The sequence below is a fragment of the Brassica napus genome, chromosome C5 (genome assembly GCF_020379485.1).
Source record: "Brassica napus cultivar Da-Ae chromosome C5, Da-Ae, whole genome shotgun sequence".
NCBI lineage: Eukaryota > Viridiplantae > Streptophyta > Magnoliopsida > Brassicales > Brassicaceae > Brassica > Brassica napus.
This window is the reverse complement of record NC_063448.1, coordinates 49,019,660-49,039,223: the sequence shown is the minus strand read 5'-3', so window position 1 is coordinate 49,039,223 and position 19,564 is coordinate 49,019,660. Positions and strand designations below refer to the sequence as shown.

Below are 19,564 nucleotides of genomic sequence, written 5' to 3'. Positions count from 1 at the left end.
AACAATATTAGAGCAATATTAAAAAGGGGATCAGTAGTAAATGAATCGCAAACGAACCTCTTCATCTATGAGGAGCATCTCCTGTCCAATGAGCGTTTTTGAGTTTGGATTTCGAGCCTCCCAGAAATGAATCAGTCGAAACCTCAAGTCAGCTTTGTGTGGGCCGAGTGAAACATCTCTAAAGAGCATCACTTGATCGCCACGCGCGGAGGAGAGAGCAGACAAAACAGGAGACTTCCCGTGATTGCCACGCGCGGAGGAGAGAGCAGACGAAACAGGAGACTTCCCGTTAGGTTTCATCACGATGGCGGAGGAACCGGTAGACTTCCGGCTTGGCCTTGGAGTCGCGGAGGAGGCGACAGTCTTCTTGTTGGTCTTGAGATCGCCGGAGATCGATGAGTTTCCTTTAGGCTCCATCGGGACTTTTGTATGAGAGAGGAATATCAATTTTAATCGAGGAAAAGAGTAGAGATTTATAAATAGACAAATGGAGAGGAAGATGAAAAGAATCCATTGAATAGGAGCAATCAAGGTGAAAGTATGCGTTGAAACGGTTCCGGTGAGAAGAGAAAGGGAAGATCTGGAAGACGAAAGGTGAGCGAAAAACGGCATGTTCATCGACGACAGAAGAGAGAATTGTGTCGACAGAGATAGGGGAAGAAGCCCTAATCGGAAAATAAAAGAATGCAAAATAAAAAACCCAAAACGAAATGCAAAATAAGAAAGACGAAGCCCAAATCGTGTAATGAACGGATGACATGTTTCATTGCTTGAATACTACTGGTCGAATTTCCAATCCTATGTGGCATACGTAAGAAGGCTCCATATTGTTCTTTTAATAGAGTTAGATGAAACATTTTTGGTTAGGGAGGCTTTATCATGTCCTGTTTCTTTTTGCAGTGATATAGAGATACCGACTTTACACGTTTCCAAAATATTGTATAGTATGATAATGTTAAGAAATAACTTATAATTTATAGTATCGAGAAATTTAAATAAGAGTAGAATTTGATACCCGTAGGAAGCAAATAACACTAGTATAAGGGAGAGAGTTTATTATAAGGAAGAAGAAGAAGATGTAATGGTTCTTTGATTATAAACTCTTGTTATTGTTTATGGTGTACAAAAGAGTGAGATGAGTGATGGTATTTATAGTGAACAACAATACATAAAATAACAAAGATGGTGCTTAATTTGGTAAATGAGTGGGTGATCATAGTGTTTGATGAGTAGATGATCATAGTGCTTGAGTTGGTAAAGGAGTGGATGATCATAGTGCTTGAGTTTGGTAAAGAAGTGGATGATCATTTCAATGCTTAATTTATAACACTCCCCCTTGATCATCCATCTTGTATTGTGTGGTGCCTCGTTAAAAACCTAGTCATGGAAAACCCAATACGAAAAACCGTAGTAAAAGTAAAAAGAGTACAACTACGTAAGCTCCCCCTCGAATGAGTAGTCATAGAACCTTTAGAACAATGATAGATTTTCATCTCTCAAATTGTAACATTCTCTTTGGTTGTCTATCTTTTGTATGTTCTTTGTTGCCTCGTTAAAACCTTGTCATGGAAAAACCCAATGGGATATAAAAAAACTATGATAAGGAAAAAGAGTACAACCACACTTACTATCATATTTCTTTCCCTGGAAACAATATCTTCAGGATATGCATTCCAATCAACTCTCTTCAGAGAATTAAGCTTAAGAGAATAAACTCTATTCATTTCTATTATGATATCTAGGTCCTTTAGACTTCTTGTCCATAATTCTCTTTTGACTTAGACAATAGTTTATTGGTCTATTTGGATTTCAAACCAAATTTCTTACATATAATCGTATAGAAATTCGTCTCGTACATACGAATTATTCATTTGTAACTATAGAAGTTACTATTATGATTTTCTTTCTTTTCATATGAAATTACATCTTTCAGTAATGAAAAAGATTAATAATTTTCTTAAATAACACTCTTACGTATGGTATTTCAGGACCAAACATATACGAGCGTCTTAAATAAAATACTTTAAGGATCTTTATGATAACATCTTAGTTTTAGATCTCCAGTTTAGAATACATAAAACAATATAGTATTGTCAAGAGTTTTCTTCCAAAATATAATTTTTCTATAACTCTTCAGGAGTTTTGATTATATTCAAATCATGATTCTATTGATTTATAATCTCTTGATAAATACAAATGGATACATTTGTTAACCTTATAATATTTCATATATCCCATAAAATAGTTTGTTTCAATTCGATCGAATATGCAGAGTTCCCGGGAACATGATTTTGATATCATCAATCCTTCATGGATTATACTTTCAGGGATTAACATTTTTCAAGTGGATTGTTTCATTCAAGTTCTTCCTTTATTACCAGACTATAAGGAATTTAAAACTAGTTGCATCTACCACATGAAATTATGTCTCTTCACAATTAATTTCATATTGATCATTCTTTGTGTGCAACGGTTCATTTACATCTCACTTGTTTTACACCTTTTAGTGTATGGACTACTGGTCCAAATACTTCTCTATTTCACAAGAAGTTTATATCTTTGTCTATTGCATCTTTCTGATTTGGCCAATCATTTCTTTGTGTACACTTTTCAATAGACTTTCTTTCATGATCCTCTTTCTCATTTATTATATCAACTGCTACTTTGCATGTATAATATCATCGACGTCAATTTTCTTATCGGTTCCATTTTGTTTCATACATGACATAACTTATTGAGATCTCTTCATTTGTCTCAGGTACCTGAATTTTCGTCAGTCATGTTTAATTTCTCTTCTGGAGATCATACAAAACTATATTGCCTCGTTTTGACCATTATCAATATATGCTCCTTTTCATTTACGAGGATTTATCTTGGGAACCAATCTGTCTACCACGCTGCAGGCGTGACTAGCAGTTTGATATTGTTCTTGTAGAACATTTATTTTTATTGGAGCATTTACAGCTGGTATATGTGACTTGATCACTATATTTATATGGGTCGTGTCTGGCAACTGCTTTAGTAAGTTTTGAAATGAATTATCTTTTGGACTTCTATTTCACATTGTGTTTAGCCCGAGGATCAATGATAATTCATTTCAACTTATTTTCTTTTCCAGCTGTTTATTTTCTCCCCCTTATGTTGGAAGTACTAACTCACTTTTAGAATTCATGTATAGCCTTACTTATATTTTTCGGGGATGGCTCTGGATTCTTAAGTGTCAATAGAGATTTATATCCAACATATATTTCCAACCTCATTTGAAAACACATCTTCATTTGAAGCTCTGTGGCGGAGCAACATCCAACATTCTTAGATGAAAATGATTGGTTTTTGATTCTATACCAATGATGGGGAGAACTAGTGAAAATTTATTGGCTTGATGCGATCCAATGTTGCTCAAAATGTTTAGCACTTATCTCAGTGAATGTGCTATAGTCGTTAAAGACTTTAAGAAGTGAATTCACCAATATTATAAAAATGCATAGTGGGTGATCAGTCCACTAACATCTTCGTTATTTATGCCAATATCTTATTTTGGCTGGTGAAAACCATATTACCCTTTTATCTTATGGGTAAGCAACATATGTCAAATCATTCGGAAGAATCTTCTGGTTCTTATATGACTATGCATATGACCTTTAAGTATATATTCGCATTATTAATGAACCAAAATGGTCTAACTGATTCATGCCAAATGTAAACTTCTAGTTTACTATACATTTATCTTCATTATACTAATCTTTGTGTAGTACAATATATAAGAGGCTGTAGATATTTTCTCTAAAATACTTATACTGCTTTGAGAATTATTTCTGATTGAAATGTATATATCATTTCGTTTGCTTATTGTCTCAACATAAGTGTCTCAAAATCTTACGGATTTACTTTGAGAAAAATTCATTAATCTTAGTTTTAGTGTAAACATAATCTTCTGGATGTTTGACTTATCATAAAAAGTGAGATTCTTTAACTCTTCCCCTCGAGAGTATAATACTACAGGTTTATCAATCTCGAATGTATCTCATTTTCTTAATCAACAACATATCCTACATGGGTTATGTATTTTTCGTAGATCCTTTTAACTTTTGATACTTATAAAAATACAATACCTTAAGAACTTTAAATTGCATTCTTAAGAACTTTAAATTAAATTTTTATGTGCAGTAATACTATGTATACTTCTGGAGCATCATATATATCCTCTTTTTAAGCATTCTATAAGTTTTACTACCTTGTATTGTACACACAATAAATTTTCTTTCATCTTCAGATGAATTCATAATTTCTTTTTTTATTACCATGTTTATTTTCTCAACTTTAAGTGAGAGTATGAGTTCTATAAAGAAACTCTTTGGACCTTGACCTCATTTATGCTCACGTCTAAAACCACAATTTATGAGTTTTTAAATGTCATATTCTCTTCAGGAGAATGAATCATAATCAACTAGACGTGATTTATCAATAGATATTTTTCAATATATATGCATCATAAAACAATTTCTTGAAGAAATTTTACTTTTAAACTTAACATCCAACATAGTTGGCTTTATTTACCGACTTCAGGTCTTGTAATCTTTAAATGCAAAATACAAAATGAGCTTTAGGTAATCACTTCAGGTGATAATACCTTTTTTATATATATTATCTTCCAAAACTTATGGATCTTTTAGAGTCAAGCTTTAAACTTAAAATCCTCAATATAAATGGTAATAAAATCAAAATATTTCAAATATATATAAATATGTATTAACAAAGGTGTCTTATTATATCAGAAAATAAATAAAACTTTCATAGTAATTATTATATAGACTATATTATTACTCTCATGCTTTTTAACAAAGTTTAACCTATCAATCAATTTAATGAACAAATTTATATCACTGCCAACTTCATGCAAATTGATTTATCTAATCAAGTTTGTTAAACTTGTATATAAAGCATAAAAATACTTATCTTATAAACAGAAGTATATCGGCGATGAAAGTTTCAGCTGTTCACGTTTCTGAATTGGCTGATAACTTGTACATATCTTTCCGAGAGAATACACAATCCTGAAAACTTTAAATTTTGCTCATATAAACATGGCCATTACATTAGTAAATATCAACATATAATCCAAATTCTTTTATGATATTAGACCAAAGACTAATCGACCACAAAACTAACCGATTACAAATAATTTCTTTTATGATGTTAGACCATGAATCATAAAGTATGTTTCCTTAATACCATTAAACCATGAAGCATATTAAAGTATAATAAGCAAAATTTAATTCATCAAATAACTATTATTCTTACATATAGACAAGCGTTGATATATATATATATCATCGTCTAAAATGACTATATATATATATATATTTAGAATTTCGCAATTTTAAAATGAAACATTTATTATGAACTTCATAATTTAAAAACCGTTTACATTAATCATACAAGCAATTACAAGGAGAAGCGATGTAAAGAAAATTAAACCGATAATCATCTTAAATTCACTCGGAGTAAATTCTCCATCGAATAAACCATAAATAGAAACACAAATAAAAATGGCACATAAAAACAAAAGTGCGCGAATCATCTTTCTTGAAAAATCGGAGGAGAGCGATTTTGAAATTTTTGAGAGAAGATGAAATGTTTTGGATGATGAAATGAAGTGAAAATGAGTTGTATTTATAGATGAAAATTACTGTTCATGACCGTTGGAGAAAGGGGAAATTTTTGAAAAAAATTCTTTGTGACCGTTGGGGTTAAATCGAGTGCACCAAAAATTAGTCCGAAAATATCGTATTAAACGGTCAATCAAATCTATAAAATTTCATAAAAGTGAAAAATTATGACAATGAAATATTTATGTTATATGACAATAAATCATGCGACGGCTCAGCCGATCAATGCATAATATCAAATAAATTATACGGCGGCTCGGCCGACCAATTAATAATAAACAGAATATAAGGCGGCTCAGCCGACCAATAAATAATAAACAGGATATAAGGCGGCTCGGCCGACCAATAAATAATAAACAGGATATAAGGCGGCTCGGCCGACCAATAAATAATAAACAGGATATAAGGCGGCTCGGCCGACCAATAAATAAATTAAATTACTAGTAAATAATATAGGCGGTATTCCGGCCATTATAACATGATATAAATAATAGTAGAGGCGGTATACCGACCATTATAACAGGGTATAAATGATACAAATAAATTTTACCGAATCGCAGAGTGATCGTGCTGATAACGTGTTAAGAAATAACTTATAATTTATAGTATCGAGAAATTTAAATAAGAGTAGAATTTGATACCCGTAGGAAGCAAATAACACTAGTATAAGGGAGAGAGTTTATTATAAGGAAGAAGAAGAAGATGTAATGGTTCTTTGATTATAAACTCTTGTTATTGTTTATGGTGTACAAAAGAGTGAGATGAGTGATGGTATTTATAGTGAACAACAATACATAAAATAACAAAGATGGTGCTTAATTTGGTAAATGAGTGGGTGATCATAGTGTTTGATGAGTAGATGATCATAGTGCTTGAGTTGGTAAAGGAGTGGATGATCATAGTGCTTGAGTTTGGTAAAGAAGTGGATGATCATTTCAATGCTTAATTTATAACAGATAATATATTAATAGCTTATTGACATATTAAAACAAAAAAAGTCCAGTGAACTTGGTAAATTTTATATTATTAAAAAAAATGGTCACCACAACGAAGAAAGTGTGATGGAAAATGAAAGATCAACTTTAGTTTAAGTATATAAACATTGTCCACCTCTCCCCACATTGTTATATTAAATGATATTAATTTGTGTGGCTTACAGATGTGAGATTCTTGTCCATCCGTGATGTGAAAATATGTCTTTCTCATGCTTTTAGCTAATGGACCGACTTTGCATCTCACCCATATGTTAAAATATACCTCAAATTATATAATTAAGTACAAAATATTTATAAAACAGATAACTCAAGAATCTTCCTTTGGTTCCGATCAATCAAAGAAACATTTTACGCAAAAAGAAAGTTAGAAACGAACGTCAGTATGCACAGTTGACCTTATATATCAATTAATATGTTATTTTCACAATTGTTCTAATGTTTTTATCATTCCTTTTTTTCTCTTAGAAAGAAAGAGAGAAAGGGAGAGTCAGAGAGACCAATGAGAGTTGCAATCTTATATTATATTTGATCCTAAGGTTCTAGCGGCGACAACAGCACGGTCGTTGCGATAGTCATTATCCTACTTCTTCTTTTTTTTTTTTTTTTTTTTTTTGATAACTCTGGTATCTGGGCAACCACATTCCCAACTATCCCCTCGAAAGGGGTCCAGCGCTCCAACGGAAGGGATGTTAAATCTGTTGTGGCCAAGGCTCGAACCCGGGTGGCGGACAGTACAGCTGTACCTCCTTTACCACCAAGCTACGAGCGCTTGGTTTAGTCATTATCCTACTTTATTTTTTGATACTCAAGTCTTCTCGTTTGTTTAACATGTAATTGATCGTAATTGCTAACACTATTATGGTATTTGTAGACAACTTCAGGCTTACCCAAAACGTTTCCTTTATGTGTTTATGATATATATAAACAGTGCCATGTGTATACACGTGAAACGTTAACGATTATGATTAGGCAAGTTTTACGGCTCTTTTCTCAAAAGAAAAGAAAAGAAGTTTTAAGGCTCTATATATACACTTATCAGATAGATTCAAAGTACAAAAGTAAGAAACCAACGACAATTTTCATAATTGACCTCACATATAAAAAAATCTGTTATTTTCACAAGTATTCTAATGTTTTTAACATTCATTTTTTTTTCCTTGAGAGAGGGAGAGAGCCAGAGACACCAATGAGACTTGCAATCTTATTTTATTTGATCTTAACGTTCTAGCGGCAACAACCGCAGGTCGCTTGCAATAGTCATTATCTTACTTTTGTATTTTCACACTTAAGTCTTCTCGTTTTATAATATGTAATCGTAATTGCTAGTATTATTATAGTATTTTTTAGACGACTTCTGGCAAACACAAAACATTTGTTTATGTTTTAAGATATTCTATATAAACAGCACCATGTCCATGTGTACAGTGTACACACGTGAAACATTAACGATGATTAGGTAAAACTACATATTAAAATTTGTTGGATTTATTACGTTTTAATCAAATTTATTGACTGAAACATCATCAATGACAGGGATCAAGCGAACAACTTTTTGGTAAAAAAAAATAGCTGGAAAGCAATATATTACCAAGAATTAATCAAACACTTAGGGGCTAAATTAATCGCACGATAAAAAGAGAGAGTAAATTTTGATTAATGAATAATCTGAGGGTTGCAACATAGAAATATTTAAATAGTAAAACGGTCCATGGGGGGGTGGTTGGCGGAAGAGATCACCGACAGTGGACCTAAGCAAAACTAAACACGGCTCAGAGTTGCAACAAAACTACAAGAATGCCATTGTCTGTTCCGCGTGACCTGTCCTCTCGTACGCAAATAAGTACCACGAAAATTGCTATAATTAGAAAACACGGAAACAGAAAATCACAATCTGTTATTATATAAAACCAAACCAAACAAGCATCTCTCATCTTCGGCTTTTTTCTATCCTGTCTTCTTCTTCTTCTCCAATCTCTGGATCTTGAGCATCGTTAGGGTTTTGTGTGATTCCAAGAATTGCCATTTTCGAAGGGTTTTTTAAGGTTCTGAGATTTGGGTTTTTGAATCTGAGGAAGACGATAAGGTTGTTGAGCTGTATTTTCATCTGGGTCCGTCGAAAGTGCTCACCTTTATACTAATTGGCTGCTCAGGACGATGCAACAAGGTCAGGTGAAGAAGGTTCGGTCTCTCTCTCTTTCTCTCTCTCCCTTAAAGTATCTTACTTTCGCTGAGTTGGAGTTGTGTTTTCTTGGATTCTTGATCCATACAGAACATGAAAGAGGTGGACTTTTTCACCGAGTACGGCGACGCGAACCGTTACCAGATCCTCGAAGTGATCGGGAAAGGAAGCTACGGAGTTGTCTGCGCGGCCATCGACACCCACACGGGAGAGAAAGTAGCGATAAAGAAGATCAACGACGTCTTCGAACACATCTCCGACGCGCTCCGCATCCTCCGCGAGGTCAAGCTTCTCCGTCTCCTGAGGCATCCGGATATAGTCGAGATCAAAAGCATCATGCTTCCGCCTTCGAAAAGAGAGTTCAAAGACATTTACGTCGTGTTTGAGCTCATGGAGTCGGATCTGCACCAAGTCATCAAAGCTAACGATGACTTGACTAAGGAGCATCACCAGTTTTTTCTTTATCAGATGCTTCGTGCCTTGAAGTATATGCATACAGGTGGATGATGTGATTGTCTTAATTCTTTATAAGATTTGTTGCTATTTTTTAAAGTAAAAAGTTGTTGATTTTAACTGGATTATGTTTTTGTGTGTGTGTGTGCAGCTAATGTTTATCATCGTGATCTTAAACCGAAGAATATTCTGGCTAATGCTAATTGCAAGTTGAAAGTTTGTGACTTTGGATTAGCGAGAGTGTCGTTTAATGATACGCCCACAACAGTCTTTTGGACGGTCTTCACCTTTCTCTTGATCACTTACCTAGTTTTGGTAATCTCTTTAGTGTGTTTGAATTTCTTTCTCTGTGTTTCTTGTTTCAGGATTATGTTGCTACAAGATGGTACAGGGCTCCTGAGCTCTGTGGATCATTTTGTTCTAAGGTACCTTGTTATCTTCTTCTTCTTCCTTGTATGTTAAAAACCTCAATCACAACTTGTGTCAGGCTATGCTTATTTGAATGGTTTCTTTTTGCTTAATAGTCTGACTTTTAGTTTTGTATCCACTTGCAGTATACACCAGCTATTGACATTTGGAGCATTGGTTGCATCTTTGCGGAGGTGTTATTAGGGAAGCCTTTGTTTCCTGGGAAAAGTGTTGTTCATCAGTTAGAGTTGATTACCGATCTTCTTGGCACACCAAAATCAGAGACCATTGCAGGAGTATGTTTCCTTCTTTTTTTTTTTTGTTTGCTGAGAGAATGCAATGTAGAAGTAGTACTAATGATAGATCTTCTGATGCAGGTTCGAAACGAAAAAGCTAGAAAATACTTGGGAGAAATGAGGAAGAAAAGTCTTGTCCCTTTTACTCAAAAGTTTCCTAATGCAGATCCTTCAGCGTTGCGTCTATTGCAAAGACTATTGGCTTTTGATCCAAAGGATAGGCCCACTGCTACAGAGGCGTTGGCTGATCCTTACTTTAAAGGTCTCGCTAAAGTTGAGAGAGAACCTTCTTGTCAGCCAATATCGAAGATGGAGTTTGAGTTTGAAAGAAGAAGGTTGGCAAAGGATGACATTAGAGAGCTGATATACAGGGAGATACTAGAGTACCATCCTCAGCTGCTCAAGGATTATATGAACGGTTCTGAAGGCTCTAGTTTCTTATATCCTAGGTTCTTACTTACTTCCTCTTTATAAAACCATTGTCTCTACCTTTGAAACTCTCTTGTTATTCATCTTCTCTGATCGATTGATTTTGGATATTTGCAGCGCCATTGGTCATCTGAGGAAACAGTTTGCTTACTTGGAAGAAAATAGCGGTAAAGGTGGACCAATCATACCTCCAGAGAGAAAGCATGCTTCACTTCCACGGTATGCCATTCAGAATATACATGTCTCTCTTTTTTGATTTAGTATGGCGCTTGTGATTTAATCTCTGCATCTTCATTCATCTCTGTAGGTCTACAGTTCACCCTGGTGTAGTGACAACCTCCAATGCTCAACCTCCAGAGTCTCGACGACATGTCTCTTTTGATCCTTCAAGAAATGTAGTTCCGTCCACTTCAACTAAACCTTTAGGACCTCCTCCAAGGATACCTTCAGGCAGACCAGGCCGTGCTGTGGAATCATCATCTCTAACTTATGAGAATAACAGGAACCTCAAAGAATCGTCGTCCTATGATGCAAGGACATCTTATTACAGAACCACTCCACAACAGAACACTGTATCTCCCAACTGTTTCTTTAATCCCAACACCACCATGAACCAAGAGAAGCGCCTTGGTACAGAAGCTGCTGCGTCTCAATCAAAACCGCAGTTTGTTCCCACCCAATGCAACTCCGCAAAGCCAGCTGAGCTGAACCCAAACCCTTATGTGCAACAAACACAGCATAAGGTGGGTATTGATGCTAAGCTGTTGCATGCACAATCCCAGTATGGTCCTGCTGGAGCCGCTGCGGTTGCGGTTGCGGTAGCAGCGCACCGGAGCGTAGGCACGGTTGGGTACGGCATGTCTTAAAGAATTATTTAGCAGATTTGTTGGTGTCAGGTTATTTGATTGCTCAGAAACTTTCCCCCAATCTTAGTCATTGTATAATGTAAAGTATTATTCAGATCAAGCCCTGACTTGAACACATTTGAGAGATTGTGTAATAATAAAAAAAGTTTCAGTTTTTAACCCCACCAAATGTCTCTCGGTGAAAGCCAAATGCGCGCTTGTGTCTTTTTCTCATGCGACATAGTAATGGCCAAACAATTTAGCATGACCTCAAATTGTTGTTGGTTTCTACATTCTCTCAAGTCCGGAAACGATTGTCTATCGCACAACATAATTAGTAAACTTATTATAACTCAAAGGTTGATCTTATGGTTATGATGCTTTGATATAAGGATCTTATGACTTACCTAAAATTAGTTGTAGTCTTCGAGGCCATTACTATGTAGTCTATGTTACATGTGAATGTTCATTCTTGACCTCAATCCAGCTGTAACCTGGTTTCTTCTTCGCATTCCGTTGTTTCATCATGTCCCTAACGTCCAAAACTTGCTCGTATTTCCCAGCATCTATATATACATTAGACATCAATACATAACCTCAGCAATGCTCTGGCTTGCGCTCATGTACTACTTTCAGATTCTAGTATTTGAAATTGAGCTTTATATACAGCATACAATCTACTTGGACAATGGTTAGAGAATATGGAAGATAACGTTAATGGGCTTAATACAATTAATAGGAAGAGAGGCCTTGTGATAAATAGGCCCATTTAAGGTTTAAAAGACAAAAGTTAACAACTTAAAAGTCCCACATCGCTTGGGTGAAGAAAAGAAGCCAAGTTTATATTGCGGTAGAGTCACGAAGATGGTTGTCCCTTCGGGGACATCCGATAAAATTGGAACGATACAGAGAAGATTAGCATGGCCCCTGCGCAAGGATGACACGCACAAATCGAGAAATGGTCCAAATTTTTTTTGTCCTAAAAAATAATCAAAATCGATTTCATCTTCTCCATCTGTTCTCTGTGTTTTGAGTTTTAGGGTCTCCTGCGTTATGTTGTTTTTCTGGGTTTTCGTTTCTTAGGGTTCTTGAAAGTTCTCGGGAACCGTAAATGAAGTTTAGGAAACAAATCTGCGTGGAAGAGAAAGTTTCCAGCTTTTTGAAAATTTTCTAGATCGGTTTCTTCTGGGTTCGATTGCTTCCGTTTTCTGAATCAGAACTGACGTTTTGGATGCAAATCTGCGCGAAAAATAATCACTACACTTCACTGAAACCCTGTTAAACTAGGGTTTTGAAGAACATGAACTTTGATTTTAGCTAAGACAATCAGATTAGTTCGTTGTTGCAGCTCCGGTGGTCGGAGAAAATTGTTTTTTTTCCTGTTTGTATTGTTTACAGACGGCGACACAAACGCATCACCGGTACGAGATTCCGGTTAGGTTATCAGGTTTTGGGTAAACCAACGGAATTAATTTTTGACATTAGCGTTTAGTTGCTCAGAGGATTTATTGTAGCCATCGAGTAAGAAGAATTTGAATGAAGAGGTCTTTTGCTAGTTTTAATGAGGTCTTTTGGTAGTTTAAATTTGGTTAACATGTTCTCAGAGAAACAATCTTTGAGTTGTGAGGCACTTGCTTGCCAAGATCTTACGTCTAGTGCAATCTGCTAAACTTGACTAGGACACCAAAGGCACTGAACTTCCTGATCTCTCAGTCTAAATGAATCTGCTTATGATCCTCATGACAAGAACCAATAGAGATATATCACCATATTTATCATCCGAGTAAAGAGGCTTCTACCAAATTATCACACTAATAAAATTGATAGATTTACATCCCTAAATGCCTTAACCATTGGATTTGTACTTTGATATATTTTTCAATATACTAATAAGGATGTATATTCATTAGAAGTGTTTTCGAAGTACAAGCACAATGATTTTGTTTAGCTGAGTGAAGAGCAGAACATGACCAAACATCCTGATCCATCTTCCAAAAGAAAATGTTATTATGACATAAACGAGAAAAGATACAACGAGGTATAAAAATAGATTGACCAAGTTTTAGCCTTGTGCAGCTTAAAACAAGCCAACACAGAACATGACATAGACTCCAGAAAAAGAAAAAGAAAAAACACAAACTTGACAAGAATGAAGAACACCAGCTAGTCACTGATCAGATAACTATGAAATAAGAAAGAAAAAAAAAATTCTAAAACAATCAAAACATCAAATGAGGCTTCTCAGAGTTGGCCTTCCAGTATTCTGCTACTTGTTATCTTAATCTCTGGCAACAATCTTGTACTTTCCACTCTCCTGTTGCTGACAAACAAAAACAATCATCAAAACTAAGCCCGACACTCAAATACACAACTCAACAGAAGAGATACGTATGATGCAAATCTTACCCTTTCCCAAAGTTTAGTATGCTCACTGCAGAAACCAACAACAATACCACCACTCCTCTTGCCTTCACGGTACTCAATGCAAAGATCTTCCTTCAACCCGCAAGTAACATGAAAAGCCAACTCACACTTCATCTCCGAACACTCGATAACACACCCGCGTCTAACCTTGCACAAGTAACACCTCTCTTTCCACCTCTTACTCGGAATCTCACTACAACAAATCCCTTCCCTTCCTTCAGGATCCTCAAAGTAGACCTCCGGCACAAACAGCGAACAAGTGATGTGAGCCCAACGACCATCCTTCGTGGGCTTCATGGCTCCGCCTTTGGTCGTACACAAGCAGCAAGAGAAAGGCTTCTCTCTCTTCTTCAATGACGTTGACTCAGTACATAGACTGCAAAACCAATCACCTTCGGGTATGGCTTTAACCAGAGGGTTACCATAGCAAGAAGCGTGGACCATTAAGTCGCAACCGTCACAGAAGACGATTGGATTCGAGGGATCGCCATCTGTGCTTTGACATACAGCACACATGATACCATCTTCACCTTCAGGGATCGAATCGGAGAGATCTAATGCTTTATCTTCCCCTAGAGGATCAATATTCTCTTTATCATCCTCTTCTTGTGGATTCGATTCAACCAATGGAGATGGATTCTTCTTCTTCTCCTTCTCGATTCCGTCCTCGTCTACACAAGGCGTATACTCAACATTCAGATCGAAAGGTGAAAAGGGAGTACCGGAGAGCAGATCTGGATCGATCGCCCAGATCCTCTTCTTCGCCGGGAGACAACGGTAAGCGGGGGCGGAGTTCTCGCAGTCGTCGTCGTAATCAACACGAGAGTGTTTCCTCTTCTTCCCAGGCAACTGCGACGGCTTCACCTCAGGTTGGCTCGGTAGCTTCTGCTCTTGCTGATGAGCAAGTTCGATATCTCGCTGCATCAATCGCAACCTTTTGAGAGGAGGTAAGTTCTGATACTGAGCATCCATTGCTTTCTTCTTCTGCTTCAGATCTCTAATGAAGGATTAGGGATTGTGTGAACAGTCTGGTAGATCGCAGAGATATTAAAAAGGGAGATCGAAATCATTACTTTGCCGCCTGTATTGTTTTTGGTTATGGCGTTTAAGTGAAACAGAGTGGGAAACAAGTACCCGCCACTTTTCTGAAACTTTTTATTCCCTTTGAAATTATTTTTCTCATAAAACCGAAATTAAAATTTAGAAATTTACCCGCCAAACTTATATGTGTGGACTGGGGAGGTGATTTCCAGTGGGCTTAAATTGGGCCCCTTTCAGATACTAATGGAAACACTGAAGGCTTTCGTCCTTTTCTTCATAATAAAAAAACTTTAATTAATACATTGGTTTGTCCAGAATTCCTTGTACCCCCACAATATAAAAAAACACAGCAAAGATTACAAGAGGGGGAGGCTTGCTTTGTTTTAAAATTTATGAGTTGTTGTCGGGGAAATAGACGACTTTGACATGTTCATCGCTGTCCTTGTCCTTGTCCTTGTTGTGGATAATACTGCTGCTGCTGCTGCTGCGGATCATAGCCACCCGCCCAGGCAGTGGGTGGTGCTCCATACGGAGGAGGATAATAGCCTTCAACGCCTCCCTGTGCTTGTGCCTGAACCATCATATGAGCACATTACTTTTAAATGTGTAATATGTATGCACCTAAAACTACAAGAAGATGAGATATGTGAAGATAGTGGTCGTTCAGATAGATATTCTGTCACACGTTTCATGGACCACATCTCCATTGATGAGTAACTCCAGATTTGTCTAAAATGTACATTGAGCTACTTCTGGTTACATCAGATTGACTTGCTTGAACCTTAGGCTCTACTATTGGCTAATGTACCTTGGTTCTTATCCAAGGATTCAAAGTTCAAACAAATGTATTAAACTACTTAAACAGAACTATGGTAAATTCAGTCATACTATCTTCAAAATTACTATACCCTCCCACGCAATGCTCTCTCTTGGTCAAAAACTAAACAAGAGATTCCCACAAGAAATGTATTTAAAAAAATGTAACTTACTGGATTCATGGCATAGTTGGGTTGATAAGGATTCACAGCATACCCAGCAGTATCATGGTTTCCATACCCACCACCATAACCAACTCCACCTGATTAAAAAAAAAACAACATTTTTGCATTAACAATAACGCATTCAACTGTAGATTGCTAGTAGTTACTCTTCCTTCCAACTTGTGAAATCAACTAACATTGTCATATGATTTTATTCATAGCTATTCAAGTTCACCATACCAGGATTCCCAACAGGACCAGTAGCATGAGCTCTACTCTCCGAGTTAGCAATTTCTGCTCTAAGCTTCTCGAGTTCCCGGGCCATCGCAACTAGTTTCTGCTCCATAACTTTCCCGTGCTCGTAATTCTCCGCATACCCTTTCTTCTCATAATCAATCGCCGCTCTACAAAACAACAGAAACCACATTAACTAAAAACACGAACAAAGGCAAAATCTTTAAAGAACAAGTTCAAACCTAGCGCGTTGCAGCTCTTGCTTAGTGTTCTCAATCTCAGCAGTCAACGTCGGTATCTGCTGCAACTCAGCCGTGAGCCTCCCCAAATCTTGAGTCATCAAATGAACCTGACTCGTAAGCTCCTGCCTGCTCGAAGTAAGCTCCTTGATATCAGCCCTAACCTTCTGAACATCAGCGCGCAACGCCTCGACCTGATGCAGCTCCACTTCGCACCGCCTAGACTTATCGTACATCTCCCTCATCATTATATCTTCCTCGGCTCGCAGCGAGTCGATATAATGCATCATCCTCTGCAGCTCGTGCTGCGCTACTTCCAGCTCTTGCTTGAGCGCCACGTGCGTCGCGGCGAGCCTCTGGTTATCGGCGAGTAAGCCCTGCACGTCTTGGTTTTGGGCTGCGATTCGATCTTCGATGATTGAGTGGTGGTGTTGAGGATGATGGTTTCTGAATTGGGGGAGTTCCCTGTTGTCGTCTAAGGGGCGAGGGGGATGAGGAGGAGGTGCGTGTCCTCCTAAGCCTCTGACGAAAGGCGGTTGGTTGATCGGAGGTTGTAAGCCGCCGTACGATCCGCGATTTCTTCCGGACATTGCTGATCTCGCGAAAGGAGAGTCGAAATCACGCGCTGGCTTTGACTCGTTGGAGAGAATAAATTAGGGTTCCGGAGAAGTGTTGGGAACTCCGATTGCTCAGATTCTAGTTCGCCGGAAGTGTGGGATCGAACGAAGGTCGCTTAACAAAATAGTCATGTTTCGTATTTACAGCTATTTCCTAATTATATCGCTGTATTTTCCTTTTTCACCCCCTTACTTCGGAAGGTTTTCAAATTGATCCTTTATCTTTTAATTCGTGGTACTATAGGTCCATAAAAATCTTTGAACAAACTTTGTGTGGCTCGTGATCTTTATTAAAACTTTGCATCCCTAGTTCCCTACAAGGTACTGTAGTCTGTAATATATGTTTTTAATAAGCTAAAACAAACCATTTAGTTTATACATGATGTTTCAAGATTTTTAAATACATCTACTAGATTTTGAGCCGCATTTTGAAAGCGCGGGATTATTTGATGTTCAATTTATTAATTCTTAGAGGAGGCCGGGTCATTTGACGGAAATGGAAGGAGGAACCCCTCTTATAGAAAATCTTATGAAGTTAAGCGAAGTGAATGAATTCTTAGAAAAATAAGGAGTTGTCTTTGTTTACTAATATGTTTAGGTATGATCGTTTGGTTTTCTAGTTCAGTCCCAATTTTTTGATGTGTGTTTTTTATTTTACAGAAACTCAGACAATATATCCTCTGGCCGATATAAAATAATTATACACATTCAAATAGATTTGTTAGCATACAGTTTTTGTATTAGTTTGCCATGTATGTAATATAGTACTCGCTCTAACCACATGTATCATGTATGTAGTTTTTGGTAATGCATTTTTATAATACTCATTCTTAAAGATATGCTCTAAAGTCTTTATGTATCTTTCACTTAATACAATTTAATTTAAAAGTATCGGTTTTTGTAAGAATACATAAAGACTTTAGATTAATTTATAATCTTCTATTGCTTTTATTATTCTCGTTGGAATCCATGCTTTGGCCATTCTATCGGAGAGAGAGGTCGGAGACTCAAAACTTTTTGGTGAACTCACCTTTTCCCTCAGAGAGCAGACTGGTCGTGACTTCCAACGTCTTTGATTCTATCACGAGGGAGATATAATAGAAGAACTAGGTTTAACATCAAATTAATGGAGAGCAAATCATGAGAGTTAAGGTTAAAAATGATTTTCCATATTTTAGTTGTTGCCATAGATTGTGCATTTGTGTTTTGAAATTTTAAGCTTAACTAACATTTAAAAAGAATATATTCCATTAACTATAATTTATTTTTGATTTATTTTTTAAAAAATTAGTTAATATCAGTGGCACAAGTTAGTAAATACTAAGCAGAATTAAGGGTGAAGTCAAATTTATATTTCAACTTTAATAAAGTAGATAAGGTGGATGTGAGGGATTAGCTATCGTAAGGTTGAAATACAGATAACCAGAAGGATATAAGTAAATCAAAAGATGAACATTACAGATTAGTAGTACTACATACTACTATCATCAGAAATATGATTTAGCTAAATAAAAAAAAAGTTTAACATATGATTAAATCGATTTCATATTGTCTCACTTACAAGTACAACGCATTAACAACTAAGAACATGCTATATATATGAATTAGCTGTTAATGCGTTGTAACTTGTTGCTATTTTGCAGGTTAAACAGAGTTATTTGGTAAGACCAACTTTGAGAGATTTGTTTTGATTGGAGAACTCAACAGATCCGGAAGAGGTACAACCTGCGGAGACGTTTGAGTGGAACTCTGGAGTTTGGAAACTGCATACTGCACCGAAGATCAAGATGTTTCTATGGAAAATTTTCCGTGGAGCTCTACCTGTAGGAGAAAGCTTGGCAATACGCAACATAACTAGCGACCTCAACTGTAAGAGATGTAACACCCCAAAATCTACCAATCATCTGTTCCTTCACTGCGGGATAGCACAAAAGGTATGGAAGCTAGCCCCATTCTCAAACTGCATTGACACTAGAGGAATGGTAGATTTAGCTGGTGCGGTCTACGCTTTGCAAAGAGACCTGCCTTCCGCCTACAGGCATAACATCACGCCAACTGGCCCCTTGGATACTTTGGTTTATTTGGTTGGCAAGGAATGATCATGTCTTTAACAACAAGGACACAACCCGGGAGCAATCATCACCAAGGCTACAGTAGCGGCTCGAGAATGGCTGACAGAACAGAGCCCAACCCAAGGGGATCAAACCAAAGGAGCTCCCACTCCAACAAGTCACTCTGCTCTCAACCGTAGCGCCAGCTCAACCCGAATCCAATCTGATGCTGCTTGGCGCCAGGATCTACAACTAGCGGGACTAGGCTGGGTGATGGATAGGGGTGAGAATAGAAGCTCATTCCTAGCTCATTGCCATTATGTTAATTCCCCACTGATAGCCGAAGCATTGGCCCTTCGAGAAGCTCTAATATGATGCATTGAAAAGGGAATCCTTCATGTATACTGCGAGTCAGACTCCCTCAAACTGGTTAAAACGCTCAACAAAGGACCTCCGACGGCGGAACTGTATGGCATTGTTGCTGATATACTCTGTTTATCAGAAGCCTTTGAATCTATTTCTTTTGTTTGGATCAAACGTTGTAAGAATAGAGATGTTGATGCTCTGGCAAAGCAGGCTCTCTGGAATGAATCCTCTGTAATGGCTCCCCTGAATTTTGGAGTTTAAGTTTTAATGAAAATTTTGTGTTACAAAAAAAAAAAAAAAAAAAAAAAGAGATTTGCTTTGATAGTTGTTTCCTATGC

The 19,564-nt window shown here is 36.9% G+C and overlaps 3 protein-coding genes and 1 non-coding gene across 6 annotated transcripts; 2 read left to right on the top strand and 2 right to left on the bottom strand.

The window, feature by feature from the left end:
* The first annotated feature begins 8,523 nt into the window (after positions 1-8,523).
* LOC106381853 (mitogen-activated protein kinase 19-like) lies at positions 8,524-11,459 on the top strand. Of its 2 annotated transcripts, none has more exons than XM_022695318.2 (8): positions 8,524-8,833; positions 8,934-9,342; positions 9,448-9,575; positions 9,662-9,721; positions 9,851-10,000; positions 10,082-10,449; positions 10,547-10,648; positions 10,737-11,459. In XM_022695318.2, exons 1-8 carry the CDS (start codon positions 8,819-8,821, stop codon positions 11,293-11,295), a joined length of 1,791 nt encoding a protein of 596 aa, XP_022551039.1. In that variant the 5' UTR covers positions 8,524-8,818; the 3' UTR covers positions 11,296-11,459. The 2 variants fall into 2 exon arrangements, with proteins under 2 accessions (XP_022551039.1, NP_001302592.1); NM_001315663.1 differs by having other exon boundaries at positions 8,819-8,842; positions 10,737-11,295.
* A 685-nt stretch (positions 11,460-12,144) lies between these two features.
* LOC125588174 lies at positions 12,145-12,247 on the top strand. The gene has a single exon (XR_007324568.1). It is a non-coding gene; the product is annotated as a U6 spliceosomal RNA (small nuclear RNA).
* Positions 12,248-13,301: 1,054 nt separating this feature from the next.
* LOC106379691 (protein Jade-1) lies at positions 13,302-14,850 on the bottom strand. Of its 2 annotated transcripts, none has more exons than XM_013819586.3 (2): positions 13,681-14,850; positions 13,302-13,588 (listed from the first exon to the last, which is right to left on the bottom strand). In XM_013819586.3, exons 1-2 carry the CDS (start codon positions 14,668-14,670, stop codon positions 13,553-13,555), a joined length of 1,026 nt encoding a protein of 341 aa, XP_013675040.1. In that variant the 5' UTR covers positions 14,671-14,850; the 3' UTR covers positions 13,302-13,552. The 2 variants fall into 2 exon arrangements, with proteins under 2 accessions (XP_013675040.1, XP_013675038.1); XM_013819584.3 differs by having other exon boundaries at positions 13,302-13,594; positions 13,681-14,837.
* Positions 14,851-14,985: 135 nt separating this feature from the next.
* Positions 14,986-17,016, bottom strand: LOC106381852 (protein FLX-like 1). The gene is made up of 4 exons (XM_013821790.3): positions 16,196-17,016; positions 15,960-16,123; positions 15,729-15,817; positions 14,986-15,310 (listed from the first exon to the last, which is right to left on the bottom strand). Exons 1-4 carry the CDS (start codon positions 16,780-16,782, stop codon positions 15,170-15,172), a joined length of 981 nt encoding a protein of 326 aa, XP_013677244.1. The 5' UTR covers positions 16,783-17,016; the 3' UTR covers positions 14,986-15,169.
* Between the last annotated feature and the right edge of the window lie 2,548 nt (positions 17,017-19,564).